The sequence below is a fragment of the Staurois parvus genome, unplaced genomic scaffold, assembly GCF_062004578.1.
Source record: "Staurois parvus isolate SC_StPar_1 unplaced genomic scaffold, SC_StPar_1.0 ptg001369l, whole genome shotgun sequence".
NCBI classification, from domain to species: domain Eukaryota; kingdom Metazoa; phylum Chordata; class Amphibia; order Anura; family Ranidae; genus Staurois; species Staurois parvus.
In genome coordinates, this window is record NW_028319165.1 from 70,793 (window position 1) to 93,794 (window position 23,002).

At 51.0% G+C, this 23,002-nt stretch overlaps 1 protein-coding gene across 1 annotated transcript in view; it reads right to left on the reverse strand.

Moving 5' to 3' along the window:
* LOC149436370 (calcitonin gene-related peptide type 1 receptor) overlaps positions 1 to 23,002 on the reverse strand; it is a gene marked incomplete at its 5' end in the record, with an annotated part of 42,476 nt that overhangs the window by 17,856 nt on the left and 1,618 nt on the right. Inside the window, 2 exons of the mRNA XM_089661687.1 lie at positions 15,589 to 15,742; positions 19,804 to 19,930. Of these exons, the coding sequence (XP_089517813.1) occupies positions 15,589 to 15,742; positions 19,804 to 19,930 (281 nt within the window). The remainder of the gene's footprint in view (positions 1 to 15,588; positions 15,743 to 19,803; positions 19,931 to 23,002) is intronic.

The following is a 23,002-nucleotide window of genomic DNA, read 5'->3' on the forward strand; positions in this document are numbered from 1 at the left end:
ATGTTTGGGGCATGATTCATGGCGGATTTAGTCAGTTGTGTCAGGAACTGGTGGTTTGAAATCCAGACTAATCCACGCCTGATTCATTTTCACAAACGTGAGTCTCTCCACACTTTGGGTGGACAGTCGTGTCCTCCGCGGAGTTGCAATACCTCCTGCCGCACTAAACACGCGCTCCGATGCCACGCTACTGGCCGGGCATGACAGCCTTTCAAGGGCAAATTCAGCTAGTTGGGGTCAAAGGTCAAGTTTCGTTGCCCAGTAGTCAAGGGGATTGTCTACCTCGGTTGGCAGGGTGCTGTCCAAGTAGGCCTAAGCCTGTTGTTTGAGGTCCTGCTCCAGGTCCACCTGATGCTGATGCTGCTGCTGCTGCGGCTGGTTAGTAGTTTCCTCACTGCGCTGGTGAAGAAAGCTACTCATCATCGACTGCAGACTGAGGCAGCCGCTGCTGGTGGAGCTGCCACTGCTCCTACCACCCCACCCCTCCCCTGCTGCCATGGCAGCGTAACGCGAGCGCACAGGGCCCACAGTGTCTGAGGATGGACGTTGGCGCAGAAAGGCAGAGACCAGCTGACTACATAGGTGGTTTTTATAGTACGTTATTTTGGCCTCCCTCTCAGCAGGTGTGAAAAAGGCCACCATTTTTGAACGGTAGCGAGGGTCCAACAAGGTGGACAGCCAAAAGTCATCCCTCTGTCTGATGGTTATTATTCGGCTGTCGCTACGCAAGCAAGCGAGCATGCTATGGGCCATTTGTGCCAAGGAATGCGAGGGACTCCCTGCCTCCATCTCCACAGCATACTGCCACGGTGCGTCTGGGTCCTCTGTCTCCTCCTCCTCCTCCTCTACCAGATGCTCCTGCTCCTCCACTCCTGTCCGCTGAGTGGAAAAACCACCCATTTCACTCAATAATTCCTGAGCACCAATGTCCTCCTCTACCTCCTCCTCTTCTTCCTGTCCTGCCCCCACAGGGGTCATGTGGCGTTGAGATCTGTGCGCCACGTCTACCGCACCCTGACCAGCCATTGTTAACAGCATTTGTTCCAGGACGTGCAACAGAGGAATGACGTCGTTCATCCCATAGTCCTGCCGACTCACGAATAGCGTGGCCTCCTCAAAGGGCCTGAGCAAGCGCAGGTGTCAGGCATGAGCTGCCAATGGCTGACATCTAAGTTACACAGGGAGTACCTTTATCCGCTTTTAACATCAGGAAATCTGTGATGGCCTTTCGCTGTTCGTAAAGGCGGTCTAACATGTGTAGGGTTGAATTCCACCTTGTTGCAACGTCGCAGCATGAGGAGTCGGTACGGGGGCCCATGGCAGATTACGTGCCTGGCAGCAGCAATGGGAGGCCCGTAATCTGCCAGCACCCTATGTCAAAAAATTGAACACACCAGCAGTGTGAGGAGACCTGAAAGTGGCACATGGCAAAGTGTGGCGATGGAGACAGCAGCAATGGGAGGCCGTACAGGGACCCATGAGAGACTCTGGACTTGGCAGCAGCATGAGGAGGCGGTATAGGGGCCCATGGCAGATTAGGGGCCTGGCAGCAGCAATGGGAGGCCCGTAATCTGCCAGCACCCTATGTCAAAAAATTCTACACACCAGCAGTGTGTGAGGAGACCTGAAAGTGGCACATGGCAGAGTGTGGCGATGGAGACAGCAGCAATGGGAGGCCGTACAGGGACCCATGAGAGACTCTGGACTTGGCAGCAGCATGAGGAGGCGGTATAGGGGCCCATGGCAGATTAGGGGCCTGGCAGCAGCAATGGGAGGCCCGTAATCTGCCAGCACCCTATGTCAAAAAATTCTACACACCAGCAGTGTGTGAGGAGACCTGAAAGTGGCACATGGCAGAGTGTGGCGATGGAGACAGCAGCAATGGGAGGCCGTACAGGGACCCATGAGAGACTCTGGACCTGGCAGCAGCATGAGGAGGCGGTATATAGGGGCCTATGGCAGATTAGGGGCCTGGCAGCAGCTATGGGAGGCCCGTAATCTGCCAGCACCCTATGTCAAAAAATTCTACACACCAGCAGTGTGAGGAGACCTGAAAGTGGCACATGGCAGAGTGTGGCGATGGAGACAGCAGCAATGGGAGGCCGTACAGGGACCCATGAGAGACTCTGGACCTGGCAGCAGCATGAGGAGGCGGTATATAGGGGCCCATGGCAGATTAGGGGCCTGGCAGCAGCAATGGGAGGCCCGTAATCTGCCAGCACCCTATGACAAAAAATGGAACACACCAGCAGTGTGTGAGGAGACCTGAAAGTGGCACATGTTTGAGGCATGATTCATGGCGGATTTAGTCAGTTGTGTCAGGAACTGGTGGTTTGAAATCCAGACTAATCCACGCCTGATTCATTTTCACAAACGTGAGTCTCTCCACACTTTGGGTGGACAGTCGTGTCCTCCGCGGAGTTACAATACCTCCTGCCGCACTAAACACGCGCTCCGATGCCACGCTACTGGCCGGGCATGACAGCCTTTCAAGGGCAAATTCAGCTAGTTGGGGCCAAAGGTCAAGTTTCGTTGCCCAGTAGTCAAGGGGATTGTCTACCTCGGTTGGCAGGGTGCTGTCCAAGTAGGCCCAAGCCTGTTGTTTGAGGTCCTGCTCCAGGTCCACCTGATGCTGCTGCTGCGGCTGGTTAGTAGTTTCCTCACTGCGCTGGTGAAGAAAGCTACTCATCATCGACTGCAGACTGAGGCAGCCGCTGCTGGTGGAGCTGCCACTGCTCCTACCACCCCACCCCTCCCCTGCTGCCATGGCAGCGGAACGCGAGCGCACAGGGCCCACAGTGTCTGAGGATGGACGTTGGCGCACAAAGGCAGAGACCAACTGACTACATAGGTGGTTTTTATAGTACGTTATTTTGGCCTCCCTCTCAACAGGTGTGAAAAAGGCCACCATTTTTGAACGGTAGCGAGGGTCCAACAAGGTGGACAGCCAAAAGTCATCCCTCTGTCTGATGGTTATTATTCGGCTGTCGCTACGCAAGCAAGCGAGCATGCTATGGGCCATTTGTGCCAAGGAATGCGAGGGACTCCCTGCCTCCATCTCCACAGCATACTGCCACGGTGCGTCTGGGTCCTCTGTCTCCTCCTCCTCCTCCTCTACCAGATGCTCCTGCTCCTCCACTCCTGTCCGCTGAGTGGAAAAACCACCCATTTCACTCAATAATTCCTGAGCACAAATGTCCTCCTCTACCTCCTCCTCTTCTTCCTGTCCTGCCCCCACAGGGGTCATGTGGCGTTGAGATCTGTGCGCCACGTCTACCGCACCCTGACCAGCCATTGTTAACAGCATTTGTTCCAGGACGTGCAACAGAGGAATGACGTCGTTCATCCCATAGTCCTGCCGACTCACGAATAGCGTGGCCTCCTCAAAGGGCCTGAGCAAGCGGCAGGTGTCACGCATGAGCTGCCAATGGCTGACATCGAAGTTACACAGGGAGTACCTTTATCCGCTTGTAACATCAGGAAATCGGTGATGGCCTTTCGCTGTTCGTAAAGGCGGTCTAACATGTGTAGGGTTGAATTCCACCTTGTTGCAACGTCGCAGATCAGGCGATGATGTGGAATTCCGTTCTGCCGCTGCAGCTCAAGGAGGGTGTGCTTTGCGGTGTAGGAATGGCTGAAATGCATGCAAAGTTTACGTGACATTTTAAGGATGTCTTGCAGTGGGATGGTGGATTTTAGGAACCGCTTGACAACCAGATTGAACACGTGAGCCATGCATGGCGCATGGCACAACCTTCCTTGACGCAGAGCAGACACCATGTTCTTTCCGTTGTCGGTCAACATGGTTCCGTTTTTCAGTTTGCGCGGAGACAGCCATCTGTCGATTTCTCTGTTCATTACACTCAGAAGTTCCTCCCCTGTGTGACTACGTTCGCCAAGGCATACCAGGTGCAGAACAGCGTGACACCGTTGCGCCCTGCACATGTGATATGCCGGTCGGGTAATGGGACTTGGCACGGGGGTGGCGGCTGAGGACACGGCGGAAGAAGAGGTGGTAGAGGCGGACATCTTTGCCGGACCAAGGACGTGCAAACGTGGAGGCAAAAGCGGCGTGACCTGTCCAAGTTGCTGGTGCGGCTGTGACGGCACCACGTTCACCCAGTGGGCCGTAAATGACATGTACTGTCCCTGACCGTAGTTACAGCTCCACACGTCGGCGCTGCCGTGCACTTTGGCAGAGACCGACATGCTCAAAGACTGGCCCACCATGTCTTCTACATGTGAATGCAGGGCTGGCACTGCCTTTTTGGCGAAGAAATGACGGCTTGGCACTCTCCACCGCGGCGCGGCACAAGCCATCATTTCTCTGAAAGGTGCTGAGTCCACCACTTGGAAAGGGAGGGACTGCAGCACCAGCAACTTGGACAGGAGGACGTTCAGCTTTTGCACCGTCGGGTGCGTGCTCGCAAACTGTTGTCTCTTGGAAACGGATTCCAAGAAAGACTGCTGACGGAATCCGTGAAGAGGAGTAGCAGGAGAAGGAGCATCTGAACGAGCGGAAGATGCCAACGAGCGACAACTCCCCTCAGCAGAGGTGTTGGAGCCTTGACTGGCTGATGGAGGGCGATTGACGTCGGGTGACGGAGCAAGTAACGGAGCGGGTGATGGAGCGGGGGCTGGGGCGGGCAGAACCGCCGTATCTTTATCATGGTTTTCCCAGGCCACCAAATGGCGACGCTGCATATGCTGCCGCAACGCTGTAGTCCCAACATGGGCCCCCTGGCCACGCTTGACTTTCTGGCCACATAGTCGACATACGGCTACGTTTACTTCCTCGGGCGGCTTGACGAAAAATTGCCACACCGCCGAGTAGGAAACTTTGCCCCCGATACTCCTCACTGGCTGACTGCTGCTTCCTCCGTGCACACCGGCACCACTACTGGCCGTGGTGGTAGGCTGCAGTGGAGCTGGTGCTCTACTCCGTGGCCGTTTGGCTCCACTGACACTGCTTCCACTGACACTGCTGCGACCCTGCTGCTGTCTCCTGGGCAACCCACCGACTGTTTCGCTCGCTGCCAAGCTGCCACCCTCTTCTCCTGATGATGCGGAAGAAATTGCCTGATGACGACGAGGCTGCCAAGTGCGATCAACCTCCTCATCATCAAGTAGGGTCTCCGCCTCACTACTAGCCCCCTCGGCTGCGTCTGGGTCAGGAGACAGACCTGTCTCTAGACCGGCTACCGGGCCACTCTCCTCGCCACTACTTCTTCGCCTGGCTGCTGAAAAGGCGGATGTCTCCCCCCGTTCCTGACCGCCCTCTGTTAGCTCTTCCTCACTGTACAGTGGGGCTGAGCCCACAGCATGCGATACTTCGCTTGGTGAGGGAACACCAAAGGACAGGGGCAGGTAGAGGACACGTGATTTCAGTGGGCTTGCTCCCGGGCCATGCCAACTAACGGTTGTGTCTGACGTACCCACCGACCGTTGGCTGTAGGTGTCAGAGGTGACCTGGGAAGAGGAAGACGACCGAGCCAACCAATCGATGACGGCAGGGTTGTCGGTGGAGACACGACCGCTGGATGACACCGGGAGCACTGGCCTCTGGCTGCGAATAGTGCTGCCTCGACCCCTTCCTCTGCTGCCACGTCTGCTCGCTCCTAAAACATTGCCTCCTCTGCCACTCCTCTGCATGTTGTCTGACATACTCTTTAATTAAACGATTATGTGTCCCTGAGTAACAATTCTGTGTCCCTGAGTAACAATTCTGTGTCTGTGCGAGTAACAATTCTGTGGCCCTAAGTAACAGTTCTGTGGCCCTGATTAACGTTTCTGTGGCCCCAAGTAACAGTTCTGTGGCCCTCAGTAACAATTCTGTGTCTGTGCGAGTAACAATTCTGTGGCCCTAAGTAACAGTTCTGTGGCCCTCAGTAACAGTTCTGTGTCCCTGAGTAACAATTCTGTGTCTGTGCGAGTAACAATTCTGTGGCCCTAAGTAACAGTTCTGTGGCCCTCAGTAACAATTCTGTGTCCCTGATTAACGTTTCTGTGGCCCCAAGTAACAGTTCTGTGGCCCTCAGTAACACTTCTGTGTCTGTGCGAGTAACAATTCTGTGTCTGTGCGAGTAACAATTCTGTGGCCCTAACTAACAGTTCTGTGGCCCTAAGTAACAGTTCTGTGTCCCTGAGTAACAATTCTGTGTCTGTGCGAGTAACAATTCTGTGTGAGTAACAATTCTGTGTCTGTGCGAGTAACAATTCTGTGGCCCTAAGTAACGGTTCTGTGGCCCTCAGTAACAGTTCTGTGTCCCTGTGTAACAATTCTGTGTCTGTGCGAGTAACAATTCTGTGGCCCTAAGTAACAGTTCTGTGGCCCTCAGTAACAATTCTGTGTCTGTGCGAGTAACAATTCTGTGTCTGTGCGAGTAACAATTCTGTGGCCCTAAGTAACAGTTCTGTGGCCCTCAGTAACTATTCTGTGTCTGTCCCTGAGTAACAATTCTGTGGCCCTAATAACGTTTCTGTGGCCCTAAATAACAATTCTCTGGCACTCAGTAACAATTCTGTCTGTCCCTGAGTATGAATTCTGTGTCCCTAACTAGCGTTTCTTTGTCCCTAAGTAACGATTCTGTGGCCCTAATTAACAATTCTGTGTCCCTGAGTAATGGTTCTCTGTCCCTAAGTATCGTTTCTCTGTCCCCAAGTATCGTTTCTGTGGCCCTAACTCTGTCCCTGTCCCTAGTACAGAGCGGTCTGCCTCTGTTCAATGACTGGAGGCAAATGAAGAATTCCAAAATGGCCGCTATTTATAGCTCGATCATTACACAGTGCTAGCTGGCTGGCTGCTGATTGGCTGATGCGATCACATGTCGTTGAGGAATGCATTATGGGTCAGCGCGCCTTGTCTGCGCGCCTTCCCAGACATCCCCGCTCCGTCGCCGCACATGTCAGCCGCCATTTTCGGAAAAATTTCGATTCGCGCGTCCGAATTAGGCTATTTTTCGGATTCGGCGCGAATCGAAATTTTTCCGATATTCGACTCGAATTCCACTTCGGATACTTCGATTCGCTCATCTCTAGTTATAGCCATGAGGTTTCATACCCACCTCTATATCATTTATGAACAAGTTAGACAGAATTGGTCCCAGGACAGAGCCTTGGCGTAGCCCACTTACAACTCCAGACCATTAGAATTTACCATTAATTACCCCATTATTACACTTTAATAAAAACACTTTAAAAAAAACCCCAAAAAACTCAGCTCTCATTATAAAATAGTGTAATGCTTCCTTTTGAGAGCTGTTGAATTGAGTTCATGATAGTATCCTACTAAGAATGAGGCCAATTCCATGATCTGACACCTTCAGAAGATCTCTCCTCTCTGGGTCCTACAGCTCAGCTACCCATACATAAGAACCCCTTCCCGAACTGAGAGTAGAAACTGAGAGGACCAGGAGGCCAATGCCATCTTGGTCCTTGAGATAAAACAGGGATCTCCAAGCTATGGCCCGTGGGCCAAATCCAACCCTCTGCAACAGCTAGGGTCAGTGGCCTCTCTCATAGGCCTCACACAGGTCTTCAGATCAGCCAATGGTCTCCGTTTCTCCCCAACATCCAAAAGCTTTCCCTCACCCCAGTCATCAGCGCTGTCATTGTACTGTTGCTGGTTGCTACAACCGCTGGCATCCCACCAACCAATCATGTGTTTGATCCATTCTCCACTTGTAAGTGTGTGAGGAGCTCTCGTGAAAGGGGGAACTCTGATAGGCACCTTGATGTTATGGGGGACTCTAATAGGGACTTCCACGTAAGAGTGAACTCTGATGGGGATCCTCCCATGGGATTCTTATAAGAGGACTGTGCTTGGGGTCAGAGTCCCCCCCCTTACATCAGTATTCCCATCAGAGTCTCTCTTACATCAGAGTCTTGATCAGAGTCCCCCTTACATTAGGGTCCCCATCAGAGTCCCTCACACATCAGGGTCCCCATCAGAGTCCCTCACACATCAGGGTCCCCATCAAAGTTTCCCCTTATATCAGAGTCTCCATCAGTTTCCCCCTTACATCAGGGTCTCCATCAGAGCCCCCCCCCTTACATCAGGATTCCCATCAGCATCATGTTTTTACTTTTTTGAATCTCCCACTGGTTCTGCCCCCCCTGTGTCCCGACGCTCGCAGGGAAGGGAACCTGGAAGACAGATGCCGGCATCGGCCAGAGGACACAGGGGAAGGACATCGGGGGATCGCAGGACAAGGTAAGGATCGGGGGATGGCAGGACAAGGTAAGGATCGGGGGATCTCAGGACAAGGTAAGGATCGGGGGATCGCAGGACAAGGTAAGGATTGGATAGGGGGACCACAGGACAAGGTAAGGATCGGGGGATGGTAGGACAAGGTAAGGATCGGGGGATCCCAGGACAGGGTAAGGATCGGGGGATGGCAGGACAAGGTAAGGATCGGGGGATGGCAGGACAAGGTAAGGATCGGGGGATGGCAGGACAAGGTAAGGATCGGGGGATGGCAGGACAAGGTAAGGATCGGGGGATGGCAGGACAGGGTAAGGATCGGGGATCGCAGGACAGGGTAAGGATCGGGGGATCGCAGGACAGGGTAAGGATCGGGGGATCGCAGGACAGGGTAAGGATCGGGGGATCGTAGGGCAAGGTAAGGATCGGGGGATCGCAGGACAAGGTAAGGATCGGGGATCGCAAGACAAGGTAAGGATCGGGAGATCGCAGGGCAAGGTAAGGATCGGGGGATCGCAGGACAAGGTAAGGATCGGGGGATCGCAGGACAAGGTAAGGATCGGGGGATCGCAGGACAAGGTAAGGATCGGGGGATGGCAGGACAAGGTGAGGATCGAGGGATGGCAGGACAAGGTAAGGATCGGGGGATCGCAGGACAAGGTAAGGATCGGGGGATCGCAGGACAAGGTAAGGATCGGGGGATCGCAGGACAAGGTAAGGATCGGGGGATCGCAGGACAAGGTAAGGATCGTGGGATGGCAGGACAAGGTAAGGATCGTGGGATGGCAGGACAAGGTAAAGATCGGGGGATCGCAGGACAAGGTAAGGATCGGGGGATGGCAGGACAAGGTAAGGATCGGGGGATGGTAGGACAAGGTAAGGATCGGGGGATCGCAGGACAAGGTAAAGATCGGGGGATTGCAGGACAAGGTAAGGATCGGGGGATGGCAGGACAAGGTAAGGATCGGGGGATGGCAGGACAAGGTAAGGATCGGGGGATCGCAGGACAAGGTAAGGATCGGGGGGATCGCAGGACAAGGTAAGGATCGGGGGGATCGCAGGACAAGGTAAGGATTGGGGGATCGCAGGACAAGGTAAGGATTGGGGGATCGCAGTGCTTTTTTTTACTGAAAATGAACCCCGAGCCACACTCAGAATTACCACCAGGGAGGTTAAGCACAAGCAACAGCTACATTTTCTTCATCATCAAATATACTGGAAAAGTCCAACCCCCCCCTCCCCCCCGCCCCCCCCACGATAGTTGGACCAAAAGGAATAAAACATCATTTTCCACCAACTCGCCTTCTGATTTACGAGGACGAAGCGTGACCGCTCATTGGTTTTGTCAACATGTCTAACGTTTCCAAAACAGACGGCTATCTTCTGTAAGAAACAAAGAGCGGCGGCATCACCCGCGTCAGTCCTCCGAGATCTCCTTTATTAAATCTTCTGAATGACACATCAAAACAAGCGCTGCGCACGCAATTCCACCCAAAGGGGCCGTAGTCACAGCCGTGCCTTCCAGACAGAAATGCGTCAGCGCTGCTCGCCGTCACGCGTCACTCATAAGCTGTCAATGTGAAGTCGGCTCGGAGAACGGATCTGATATCCGAAACACTCGAAGGGAATGCAAATACCTTTCTAATGGCTGGAATCCAGCGGTCACACCAGGGGCGGACTGACCATTTGGAAACTCGGGCACTGCCCGAGGGCCCGGGGTCAGTAGGGGGCCCCATGAGATGCCCCTGGTACCTTTTTCATAAGCTTTTTTGAGTTTGGGCAAGGACACAGGGGCCCCATGATCCTCTATTGCCCGGGGGGCCCCATGAGTTGTCAGTCCACCCCTGGGTCACATGACTGCAGGGGGGGGGCTCAGTTGCAATGCCTGTTCTGCATGGTAGGGGGCGCCTTTACATAGGAGGCATCTGATCAGCAATGGGGTTTTTGTTTGTTTTACTGTTTAGTAGCACCTAGGGCAGTGATGGCGAACCCGTGGCACGCGTGCCACAGCCGGCACGCCGAGCCTTATCTGTGGGCACGCCAAGAGAATCCAGTGGCGCGCTGTCTTCCCGGCTGTAGTGTGCGTGACAGCCGGGTCCCAAGTGCGCATGCACAAGAAGCAGTGCTCTTTGTGAATGGTAAGGCGGTACCTGGGACACATGACAGATCCCAGAAGCCGCCAGACCAATCACAAAGCGCAGCGCTTCTCGCGCATGCGCACTGGGCATCCGGCTGTCCGACGAGCGCCCGCACTACAGAAGCCGGGAAGACAGCGCGCCGCTGGATAGAGGAACAGGTAAGATAAAAAAAAAACTCTGCGGAAGTAAGAGCGGGTACCTGTCAAATTCAGGTACCCGCTCCCCCTCCCTCCCCAAAGGTCAGCAGTCATCTGTACTGTCCGCAGTCTCTGGTCCTCCCTGTGATGTCCGCAGTCTCTGGTCATCTCCTGTACTGTCCGCAGTCTCTGGTCATCTCCTGTACTGTCCGCAGTCTCTGGTCATCTCCTGTACTGTCTGCAGTCTCTGGTCATCTCCTGTACTGTCCGCAGTCTCTGGTCATCTCCTGTACTATGTCCGCAGTCTCTGGTCATCTCCTGTACTGTGTCCGCAGTCTCTGATCATCTCCTGTACTGTGTCTGCAGTCTCTGGTCATCCCCTGTAGTATGTCCGCAGTCTCTGGTCATCTCCTGTACTATGTCCGCAGTCTCTGGTCATCTCCTGTACTATGTCCGCAGTCTCTGGTCATCTCCTGTACTGTGTCCGCAGTCTCTGGTCATCTCCTGTACTATGTCCGCAGTCTCTGGTCATCTCCTGTACTGTGTCCGCAGTCTCTGGTCATCTCCTGTACTGTGTCCGCAGTCTCTAGTCATCTCCTGTACTGTGTCCGCAGTCTCTGGTCATCTCCTGTACTGTGTCCGCAGTCACTGGTCATCCCTGTACTATGTCCGCAGTCTCTGGTCATCTCCTGTACTATGTCCGCAGTCTCTGGTCATCTCCTGTACTGTGTCCGCAGTCTCTGGTCATCCCTGTACTGTGTCCGCAGTCTCTGGTCATCTCCTGTACTATGTCCGCAGTCTCTGGTCATCTCCTGTACTATGTCCGCAGTCTCTGGTCATCTCCTGTACTGTGTCCGCAGTCTCTGGTCATCTCCTGTACTGTGTCCGCAGTCTCTGGTCATCTCCTGTACTGTGTCCGCAGTCTCTGGTCATCTCCTGTACTATGTCCGCAGTCTCTGGTCATCTCCTGTACTGTGTCCGCAGTCTCTGGTCATCCCTGTACTGTGTCCGCAGTCTCTGGTCATCTCCTGTACTGTGTCCGCAGTCTCTGGTCATCCCCTGTACTGTGTCCGCAGTCTCTGGTCATCCCTGTACTGTTAATTAGTTTGCACTACTGTACGAGTTGTTTTTTCTAAACCAAAAGCTCGATATTCAGGTTTCATTGCAGTGTTGGCACTTTGAAAGAAATAAGTTGGTTTTGGGTTGCAGTTTGGGCACTCGGGATCACAAAGGTTCGCCATCACTGACCTAGGGTTATACATTGAACCCGGGTTCACACTGATGAGGTGCGGAATTTGCAGCGTTTTCTGTACGAATTCCGCACGCCATCACAATCGCACCCCGTTCATGCGAACCGCTGCAGTGTGTATGTTAACAACACCCCGAAATCAGTCAGCAAAAAGCGGTGCGATGTGCAGAATCAGATCACATGGATGTGAATATCCCCCCTTATGTATTATACATGGAGATCATATCCCCCCCTTATGTATTATACATGGAGATCATATCCCCCCTTATGTATTATACATGGAGATCATATCCCCCCCCTTATGTATTATACATGGAGATCATATCCCCCCCTTATGTATTATACATGGAGATCATATCCCCCCCTTATGTATTATACATGGATATCATATCCCCCTTATGTATTATACATGGAGATCATATCCCCCTTATGTATTATACATGGTGATCATATCCCCCCTTATGTATTATACATGGAGATCATATCCCCCCCTTATGTATTATACATGGAGATCATATCCCCCCTTATGTATTATACATGGTGATCATATCCCCCCTTATGTATTATACATGGAGATCATATCCCCCCTTATGTATTATACATGGTGATCATATCCCCCCTTATGTATTATACATGGAGATCATATCCCCCCTTATGTATTATACATGGAGATCATATCCCCCCTTATGTATTATACATGGAGATCATATCCCCCCTTATGTATTATACATGGAGATCATATCCCCCCCTTATGTATTATACATGGAGATCATATCCCCCCTTATGTATTATACATGGAGATCATATCCCCCTTATGTATTATACATGGAGATCATGTCCCCCCCTTATGTATTATACATGGAGATCATATCCCCCTTATGTATTATACATGGTGATCACATCCCCCCTTATGTATTATACATGGAGATCATATCCCCCCCTTATGTATTATACATGGAGATCATATCCCCCCTTATGTATTATACATGGAGATCATATCCCCCCCTTATGTATTATACATGGAGATCATATCCCCCCTTATGTATTATACATGGAGATCATATCCCCCTTATGTATTATACATGGAGATCATATCCCCCCCTTATGTATTATACATGGAGATCATATCCTCCCCCTTATGTATTATACATGGAGATCATATCCCCCCTTATGTATTATACATGGAGATCATCTCCCCCCTTATGTATTATACATGGAGATCATACCCCCCCTTATGTATTATACATGGAGATCATACCCCCCCTTATGTATTATACATGATGATCATACCCCCCCTTATGTATTATACATGGAGATCATACCCCCCTTATGTATTATACATGGAGATCATACCCCCCCTTATGTATTATACATGATGATCATACCCCCCCTTATGTATTATACATGGAGATCATACCCCCCCTTATGTATTATACATGGTGATCATATCCCCCCCTTATGTATTATACATGGAGATCATATCCCCCCTTATGTATTATACATGGAGATCATCTCCCCCCTTATGTATTATACATGGAGATCATCTCCCCCCTTATGTATTATACATGGAGATCATATCCCCCCTTATGTATTATACATGGAGATCATATCCCCCCTCATGTATTATACATGGAGATCATATCCCCCTTATGTATTATACATGATGATCATACCCTCCCTTATGTATTATACACGGAGATCATATCCCCCCTTATGTATTATACGTGGAGATCATATCCCCCCTTATGTATTATACGTGGAGATCATATCCCCCCTCATGTATTATACGTGGAGATCATATCCCCCCCTTATGTATTATACATGGAGATCATATCCCCCCTTATGTATTATACATGGAGATCATATCCCCCCTTATGTATTATACATGGAGATCATATCCCCCCTTATGTATTATACATGGAGATCATATCCCCCCTTATGTATTATACATGGAGATCATATCCCCCCTTATGTATTATACATGGAGATCATATCCCCCCTTATATATTATACATGGAGATCATATCCCCCCTTATGTATTATACATGGAGATCATATCCCCCCTTATGTATTATACATGGAGATCATATCCCCCCTTATGTATTATACATGGAGATCATATCCCCCCTTATGTATTATACATGGAGATCATATCCCCCCTTAATCTCCTCTTCTCAGTAGAGAATACATTCAGTTCCTCTAATCTCTCCTCATAGATGATCTCCTCCATGCCTCATATCAGTTTGGTTGCCCTTCTCTGTTCTTTCTCCAGTTCCCCAATGTTCTTTTTGTGAATTGGAGCCCAAAACTGAACTGCATATTCCAGATGAGGTCTTACTAATGATTTGTACCCGGGGGGAGGGGGGGGAGGATATCTCTCTCTCTGGAGTCTATACCTCTCCTAATACAAGAGAGGATTTTGCTCACTGTAGAACCCGCAACTTGGCATTGCTGCCATTATTAAGCTTGTGATCTACCAGAAACCCTAGATCCTTCACCATTGACCCCCCAAGATCCTTGTCCACCATTGACCGCCCCAGATCCTTCACCATTGACCCCCCCCAGATCCTTCAGCATTGACCCCCCAGATCCTTATCCACCACTGACCCCCCCAGATCCTTCTCCACCATTGATCCCCCCAGATTCTTCACCATTGACCCCCCCAGATCCTTTACCATTGACCCCACAGATCCTTCACTATTGACCCCCCCCCAGATCCTTCTCCACCATTGATCCCCCCAGATCCTTCACCATTGACCCCCCCAGATCCTTCACCATTGACCCCCCCAGATCCTTCACTATTGACCCCCCCCAGATCCTTCTCCTCCATTGACCCCCCCAGATCCTTCTCCACCATTGACCCCCCAGATCTTTCTCCACCATTGACCCCCCAGATCCTTCACCATTGACCCCCCAGATCCTTCTCCACCATTGATCCCCCCAGATCCTTCACCATTGACCCCCCCAGATCCTTTACCATTGACCCTGCAGATCCTTCACTATTGACCCCCCCCAGATCCTTCTCCACCATTGATCCCCCCAGATCCTTCACCATTGACCCCCTCAGATCCTTCACCATTGACCCCCCCAGATCCTTCACTATTGACCCCCCCAGATCCTTCTCCTCCATTGACCCCCCCAGATCCTTCTCCACCATTGACACCCCCAGATCCTTCTCCACCATTGACCCCCCCAGATCCCTCTCCACCATTGACCCCTCCAAATCCTTCTCCACCATTGACCCCCCAGATCCTTCTCCTCCATTGACCCCCCCAGATCCTTCTCCACCATTGACCCCCCAGATCCTTCTCCACCATTGACCCCCCAGATCCTTCACCATTGACCCCCCAGATCCTTCTCCACCATTGACCCCCCCAGATCCTTCTCCACCATTGACCCCCCCAGATCCCTCTCCACCATTGACCCCCCAGATCCTTCTCCACCATTGACCCCTCCAAATCCTTCTCCGCCATTGACCCCCTCAGATCCTTCTCCACCATTGACCCACCCAGTTGTACCCCCCAGTATGTTTAATGCATGCATATCTTAGCCCCAACCTTACATTTATCAACATTGAACCTCATTGGCCACATAGCTGCCCAATTACATAGATCATTGAGGAACCTCCCTCCCCCCTCCTGTTCTGATGACAGGTGGTCACAGGGAGTAGAAAATAAGAGGAAATCCCCCCCCCCCCATGGACACACAGCAGGTCCTCCAAATGCCCCCATTTAACCTGTCATGACTCCCAAATAAGAAGATAAATAAAATGATGTATAAACCAGCCGGGCAATTCATCATCATCATCATCATCTTCACGTGTCATAAAACGGACAACAAAGGAACGTCGGAACGTCTTACCCCATCCTAGTAGGTAATACCAGATCAGGTGCTGCTTCTCGGCAAACACGGCCACCACTATGAGTGTATGGAGGTAGATCCCTTCACACAGCATCCAGAAGTAATTGCATCCCATCAGATAGAAGTGGATGAACTGGGAGATCTTGCAGCTCACCTGCCATCACAATAAGTGACAGTTAAAGGGTATTAGTACAGACAAAGAGCACAAGCAGAATACGGCGGCTACGGGACGGCCGGGCAGAGAATGGATAATTGGTACGGCAAAACTAAGCGGGGAGAACATTCGTCTTGAAGGAGCACACACAGCAGACCGAAAACATAGTAACATAGATATGCAGGCCATAGACGGGTCGAAAATTGGCCGATCTTTCGGCCGGAAAAAAAAATTTGCCCGATTTTCGCACCGTTAGTAGGTTAATTTTTCAGGGTTTTTTTATCGGTAAAGTTGGAAAAAAACGTCCGATTTTGCCGATCGGCCGATTTTCCCTACAATGATGGGAGAAGAAGAAGAAGACGAGGAAGAGGAGGAAGAGGAAGAGGAAGAGGAGGAAGAGGAAGAAGAGGAAGAAGAGGAAGAGGGAAGAGGAAAGAGGGAAGAGGAAAGAGGAAAGAGGAAAGGGGAAAGGGGAAAGGGGAAAGGGGAAAGAGGGAAGAGGAAAGAGGAAAGAGGGAAGGGGGAAGAGGAAAGAGGGAAGAGGAAAGAGGGAAGAGGAAAGGGGGAAGAGGAAAGAGGGAAGAGGAAAGAGGGAAGAGGAAAGAGGGAAGAGGAAAGGGGGAAGAGGAAAGAGGGAAGAGAAAAGAGGGAAGAGGAAAGAGGGAAGAGGAAAGAGGGAAGAGAAAAGGGGGAAGAGGAAAGAGGGAAGAGGAAAGAGGAAAGAGGGAAGAGGGAAGAGGAAAGAGGGAAGAGGAAAGGGGGAAGAGGGAAGAGGAAAGAGGGAAGAGGAAAGAGGAAAGAGGAAAGGGGAAAGGGGAAAGGGGAAAGGGGAAAGGGGAAAGAGGAAAGAGGAAAGAGGGAAGGGGGAAGAGGAAAGAGGGAAGAGGAAAGAGGGAAGAGGAAAGGGGGAAGAGGAAAGAGGGAAGAGGAAAGAGGGAAGAGGAAAGAGGGAAGAGGAAAGGGGGAAGAGGAAAGAGGGAAGAGAAAAGAGGGAAGAGGAAAGAGGGAAGAGGAAAGAGGGAAGAGAAAAGGGGGAAGAGGAAAGAGGGAAGAGGAAAGAGGAAAGAGGAAAGAGGGAAGAGGGAAGAGGAAAGAGGGAAGAGGAAAGGGGGAAGAGGGAAGAGGAAAGGGGAAAGAGGAAAGAGGAAAGAGGAAAGAGGAAAGGGGGAAGAGGAAAGAGGGAAGAGGAAAGAGGAAAGGGGGAAGAGGAAAGAGGGAAGAGGAAAGGGGGAAGAGGAAAGAGGGAAGAGGAAAGAGGGAAGAGGAAAGAGGGAAGAGGAAAGAGGGAAGAGAAAAGGGGGAAGAGGAAAGAGGGAAGAGGGAAGAGGAAAGACGAAAGAGGGAAGAGGAAAGAGGGAAGAGGAAAGAGGGAAGAGGAAAGGGGGAAGAGGGAAGAGGAAAGAGGGAAGAGGAAATAGGGAAGAGGAAAGAGGAAAGAGGGAAGAGGAAAGAGGAAAGAGGAAAGAGGGAAGAGGAAAGAGGAAAGAGGAAAGGGGAAAGGGGAAAGGGGAAAGAGGAAAGAGGAAAGAGGAAAGAGGAAAGGGGGAAGAGGAAAGAGGGAAGAGGAAAGGGGGAAGAGGAAAGAGGGAAGAGGGAAGAGGGAAGAGGAAAGAGGGAAGAGGAAAGAGGGAAGAGAAAAGGGGGAAGAGGAAAGAGGGAAGAGGGAAGAGGAAAGACGAAAGAGGGAAGAGGAAAGAGGAAAGAGGGAAGAGGGAAGAGGAAAGAGGGAAGAGGAAAGGGGGAAGAGGGAAGAGGAAATAGGGAAGAGGAAAGAGGAAAGAGGGAAGAGGGAAGAGGGAAGAGGGAAGAGGAAAGAGGGAAGAGGAAAGAGGAAAGAGGAAAGAGGGAAGAGGGAAGAGGGAAGAGGAAAGAGGGAAGAGGAAAGAGGAAAGAGGAAGAAGAAATTCTGTTTTACACTTCGGGCAGCAGGGGGCGGCATATACAGGAACTGATCCTTTCCATTTTCCTCCTGCAACTTGTAACAAAGCTGGCTTCTCCCTCCTCTCCCTCCCGCCAGCATTCGGCGGCTGCAGGAGGAAAACGTTCACTATGCCATTCAAAATAAAAAATTCTAAGTTCTAAACCATTTCATTGAGGCCCATGACTGGTTACCAAATCACTTAAGTGGCCCCGGCTCTTCAGAAGGTTGAGCATCCCTGGTCTAAGGTTTGGGTCACAAGCGCATGGGGTACGAAGAACCAGCACGTAAAGAGTCGTCCTACTACGAGTTATACCTGTGGTTGCCATGGGCAACGAAGGTACAGTCAGCAATTTGGAAACGTGTACCTGTTATAGGTGGAGTTGCCTCTGGCTGTGAGGGAGATGTTTTCGGCACTCCCTACGCCGCTTTCCGTCCCCTATAGCAACTAGAGTGGGACTGCTGAGGTTCCCATCCTGTAGAGAGCTACGGAAGTTCATGAGTTCAAGTCAAGCGCACATTGGAGCCAGCGCTATGTGCGCGGCAGAGTTCCATGTGGCTACTGGGACCGGTCGTAGGAAGACACCGAACAGGTAGCTGTGATTGGAGTTCGGCATGGCCACACCTAATTGTACAGCTGGAAAATGTACATTTCTACGAGGACCCGAGAGTAACTGGAAAACAGTTGTAGTACAAGTGTACATGGAGTACGTTCACCTCTATGAGTAGAGACCCGCCCCGAGGACGAGTATTTCCTGAGGGCGGCCTTGTCCCAGAGCATTGATGGAAACGGCAGGAGAGTAAAGGTACCCCATGTATGTGAAGTAGAGTGATCCTGTTACAGGTGCCCAGTCTAGCCCAGAAGAACCAACCCCGGGGTAAGACTCTTATGTAATCCACACTTGGCGCCCAACGAGTTAATGGGGAACATGGAGGAATATCTGTCTTCAACTACCTTCTTGCCCTATGGTAGAGCTGCTGTTAGAAACCATAGAGCCCCATACATCCAACCCGTTAGCCCCCCCCAAAAAAAAACCCCACACTATGCTTCAGTTTGAGTGAGTGATCAGTACCGATCAGGGGCAAACTGACCATTCCAGCACTCGGGCACTGCCCGAGGGCCCGGGGTCAGTAGGGGGCCCCATGAAATGCCCCTGGTACCTTTCATTGGCTTTTTCATAGGCTTTTTTGGGTGTGGATGAGGACACAGGGGCCCCATGATCCCCTATTGCCCGGGGGCCCCATGAGTTGTCAGTCCGCCCCTGGTACCGATCAGTCATTGTGTTCATTCAGGAAAGGAAAGGGATGGTAAATGTGACATATTTACCGAACCCTCCCTCTACTCTCCATCCTAAAGGATCCTATTGTGTGCTTGTAGCTGCTGGTGGGAAGGAGGGAAACCGGCAGCACTGCGGTGGTGGGGGGCACTCAGGAAGGCCTAAGCAGCAGGGGGAAACATATGGTGCACAGGGAGGGTGATAGGCGCACCAAGAAGGGGGGGGGGGCAATTACTGGAACCGATCCCCTGTATGGTTCTCACTGCAGCAACTGAAATCCATTGAGAGGAAGAAGAGAAGATTCCGGCTTTCAGCTGCTGTAGAGAGAGCCATATAGGGGATCAATTCTAGTAATTGCCCCCCCAGTGCCGATCGCCATCCATGCACACATCCGATTCACCCGCTGCCTGGGCCCCCCTGCTGGCCTGGGCCCCATACAGGAGGACCGGTGGTACGCCCTTATCCACGGCCCTGCCCTACGGCCAACAGGAAGCAATCTCAGCCTTGAGTCTGTAAGGATTGTTCCCTATCAGCTCTGCACATCTGGACACGTTTCCTCTTCCCCTCCCCCCCATTATTCTTTTCAAAATTGCTCCAGCTTTCAGCTTGTATGGGGATCAGTCTTCATTGAGATCTGGATGCTGACTTGGCCATTCTAGGACATCATCTCCCTGGTTTTAATTCATTCATTTTGGTTTTAACCTGTTTGGTTGTTTGGACGTGGCCGGTACGCCCAGTCTGAAGAGGTGAAACGAGTTCATGCCCGGAGTAGCAGTCTTTCTATAATACACTCGTCATGGAAAACAACAGAATATGGAACTTTACTTCGAATTATCGGATAGATGAATAAGAATGATCCGACCTACCGGGTTGGTGGCAACTAAAGTCTGGTTGTTGGCCACAGCTGTCAGCGAAATAATGGTGACGATGGAATTGCACACGAAGGACATAAAAAGATTTTTGTGAAGGGTGATCCTCTGGCAGCTTAAATTTCTGGAGAAAGAAGAGCAAATTGCAAATATTGTGAAGGAGACATCAGATGGCATACCTCATCTACATCTACGGTGATGGCCCAGGCTTCCTCTCCTAATGGTCACCAGTGTAAGGGAGTCCTCCTACTACTGACCAACAATCCAAGGGGGCCCTCCTCCACTGACCCCTTAAGGGCCCTCTCCCAATGATCACCAATGTAAGGGAGTCCTTCTACCATTGACCAACAATCTAAGGGGGGCTTCCTCCACTGACCTCTAAATGGTGTTCTTCATTGACCACCAATGTAGGGGGGCCCTCTCCCAATGATCACCAATGTAAGGGAGTCCTTCTACCATTGACCAACAGTCTAAGGGGGGCTTCCTCCACTCACCTCTAAATGGTGTTCTTCATTGACCACCAATGTAGGGGGGCCCTCTCCCAATGATCACCAATGTAAGGGAGTCCTTCTACCATTGACCAACAGTCTAAGGGGGGCTTCCTCCACTCACCTCTAAATGGTGTTCTTCATTGACCACCAATGTAGGGGGGCCCTCTCCCAATGATCACCAATGTAAGGGAGTCCTTCTACCATTGACCAACAATCTAAGGGGGGCTTCCTGCACAGACCTTTAAATGGTGTTCTTCATTGACCACCAATGTAAGGGGGCCCTCTCCCAATGATCACCAATGTAAGGGAGTCCTTCTACCATTGACCAACAATCTAAGGGGGGCTTCCTGCACAGACCTCTAAATGGTGTTCTTCATTGACCACCAATGTAAGGGGGCCCTCTTCCAATGATCACCAATGTAAGGGTGTCCTTCTACCATTGACCAACAATCTAAGGAGGGCTTCCTGCACAGACCTCTAAACGGTGTTCTTCATTGACCACCAATGTAAGGGGGTGCTCTCCCAATGATCACCAATGTAAGGGAGTCCTTCTACCATTGACCAACAGTCTAAGGGGGGCTTCCTCCACTCACCTCTAAACGGTGTTCTTCATTGACCACCAATGTAAGGGGGCCCTCTCCCAATGATCACCAATGTAAGGGAGTCCTTCTACCATTGACCAACAATCTAAGGGGGGCTTCCTGCACAGACCTCTAAATGGTGTTCTTCATTGACCACCAATGTAAGGGGGCCCTCTCCCAATGATCACCAATGTAAGGGAGTCCTTCTACCATTGACCAACAATCTAAGGGGGGCTTCCTGCACAGACCTCTAAATGGTGTTCTTCATTGACCACCAATGTAAGGGGACCCTCTTCCAATGATCACCAATGTAAGGGTATCCTTCTACCATTGACCAACAATCTAAGGAGGGCTTCCTGCACAGACCTCTAAACGGTGTTCTTCATTGACCACCAATGTAAGGGGGCGCTCTCCCAATGATCACCAATGTAAGGGAGTCCTTCTACCATTGACCAACAGTCTAAGGGGGGCTTCCTCCACTCACCTCTAAACGGTGTTCTTCATTGACCACCAATGTAAGGGGGCGCTCTCCCAATGATCACCAATGTAAGGTATTCCTTCTACCATTGACCAACAGTCTAAGGGGGTCTTCCTGCACAGACCTCTAAATGGTGTTCTTCATTGACCACCAATTTAAGGGGGCCCTCTCCCAATGATCACCAATGTAAGGGAGTCCTTCTACCATTGACCAATAGTCTAAGGGGGGCTTCCTCCACTGACCTCTAAACGGTGTTCTTCATTGACCACCAATGTAAGGGGGGGGGGCCCTCTCCCAGTGATTACAAATGTAAGGGAGTCTTTCAACCACTGACCAACAATCTAAGAAGACCATCCTCCACTGACCTCCAAAGGGTGCTGTTTATTGACCACCAATGTAAGGGGGGGGCCTCTCCCAGTGATCATCAATGTAAGGGGGTTTGTCTCCTACTGAACGCCAACTGAATGGGGTGCTTCACCACTAACCCCTAAAGTAAGGTAGCTTTTCACTGACCACTAATGTAAGGGGGCCCTTATCCACTGGCTCCTAAAATAAGGTAGTTCTTCATTCACCAATGTAAGAGAGCCCCTCTTACAATGATCACCAATTTAAGGGGCCCTTCTCTCATTGACCACCAATCTAAGGGGGCCTTTCTTCACTGACCCCTAAAGTAAGGTAACTTTTCATTGACCACCAATGCAAGGGGGCCCTTATCCACTGATCTCTAAAGTAAGGTATTTCTTCATTCACCAATATAAGACAGCCCCCGTCCCAATGATCACCAATGTAAGGGAGTCCTTCTACCACTGACCAACAATCTAAGGGGGCCCTCCTCCACTGACCCCTTAAGGGTGCTCTTCATTGACCAACAATGTACGGGGACCCTCTCTCAATGATCACCAATGTAAGGGAGATCTTCTACCTCTGACCAACAATCTAAGGGGGGCTTCTTCCACTGACCTCTAAAGTGTGTTCTTCATTGACAACCAGTGTAAATGGGGCTCTCCCAATGATCACCAATGTAAGGGGGTTCTTCTCCTAGTGACAACCAACTTAAGGGGGCCCTTTTCCACTGACTCCTAAAGTAAGGTAGTTTTCATTGACTACCAATGTAAGGGGGCCCTTATCCAATGACCCCTAAAGTAAGGAAGCTCTTCATTCACCAGTGTAAGGGAGCCCCTCTTCCAATGATCACCAATTTAAGGGGCCCTTCTCCCACGGACCACCAATCTAAGGGGACCTTTCTCCATTGACCCCTAAAGTAGGATAGCTCCTCATTGACCATTAATGAGATGGAGGCCCTCTCCTATTGACCACCAATGTAAGGGGTTCTTCTTGAACTGACCATCAATCTAAGGGGTCCCTTCTTCATTGACCCCTAAAATAAGATCGCTCTTCATTGACCACTAATGTAAGGGGATCCCTCTCCCAATGTACACCAGTGTAGGTGACTTCTCCTACTGACCACTAATCTAAATGGCCCTTCCCCACTGACCCCTAAAGCAAGGGAGGTCTTCATTGACCACCAATGTGGGTGGTGGACCACCAATGTAAGGGGATCCCTTTCCCAATAATTATCAATATAAGGGCTCTTTCCCCCAGTGATCAACAATCTAAAAGGGACCTTCCCCACTGATCCTTAAAGA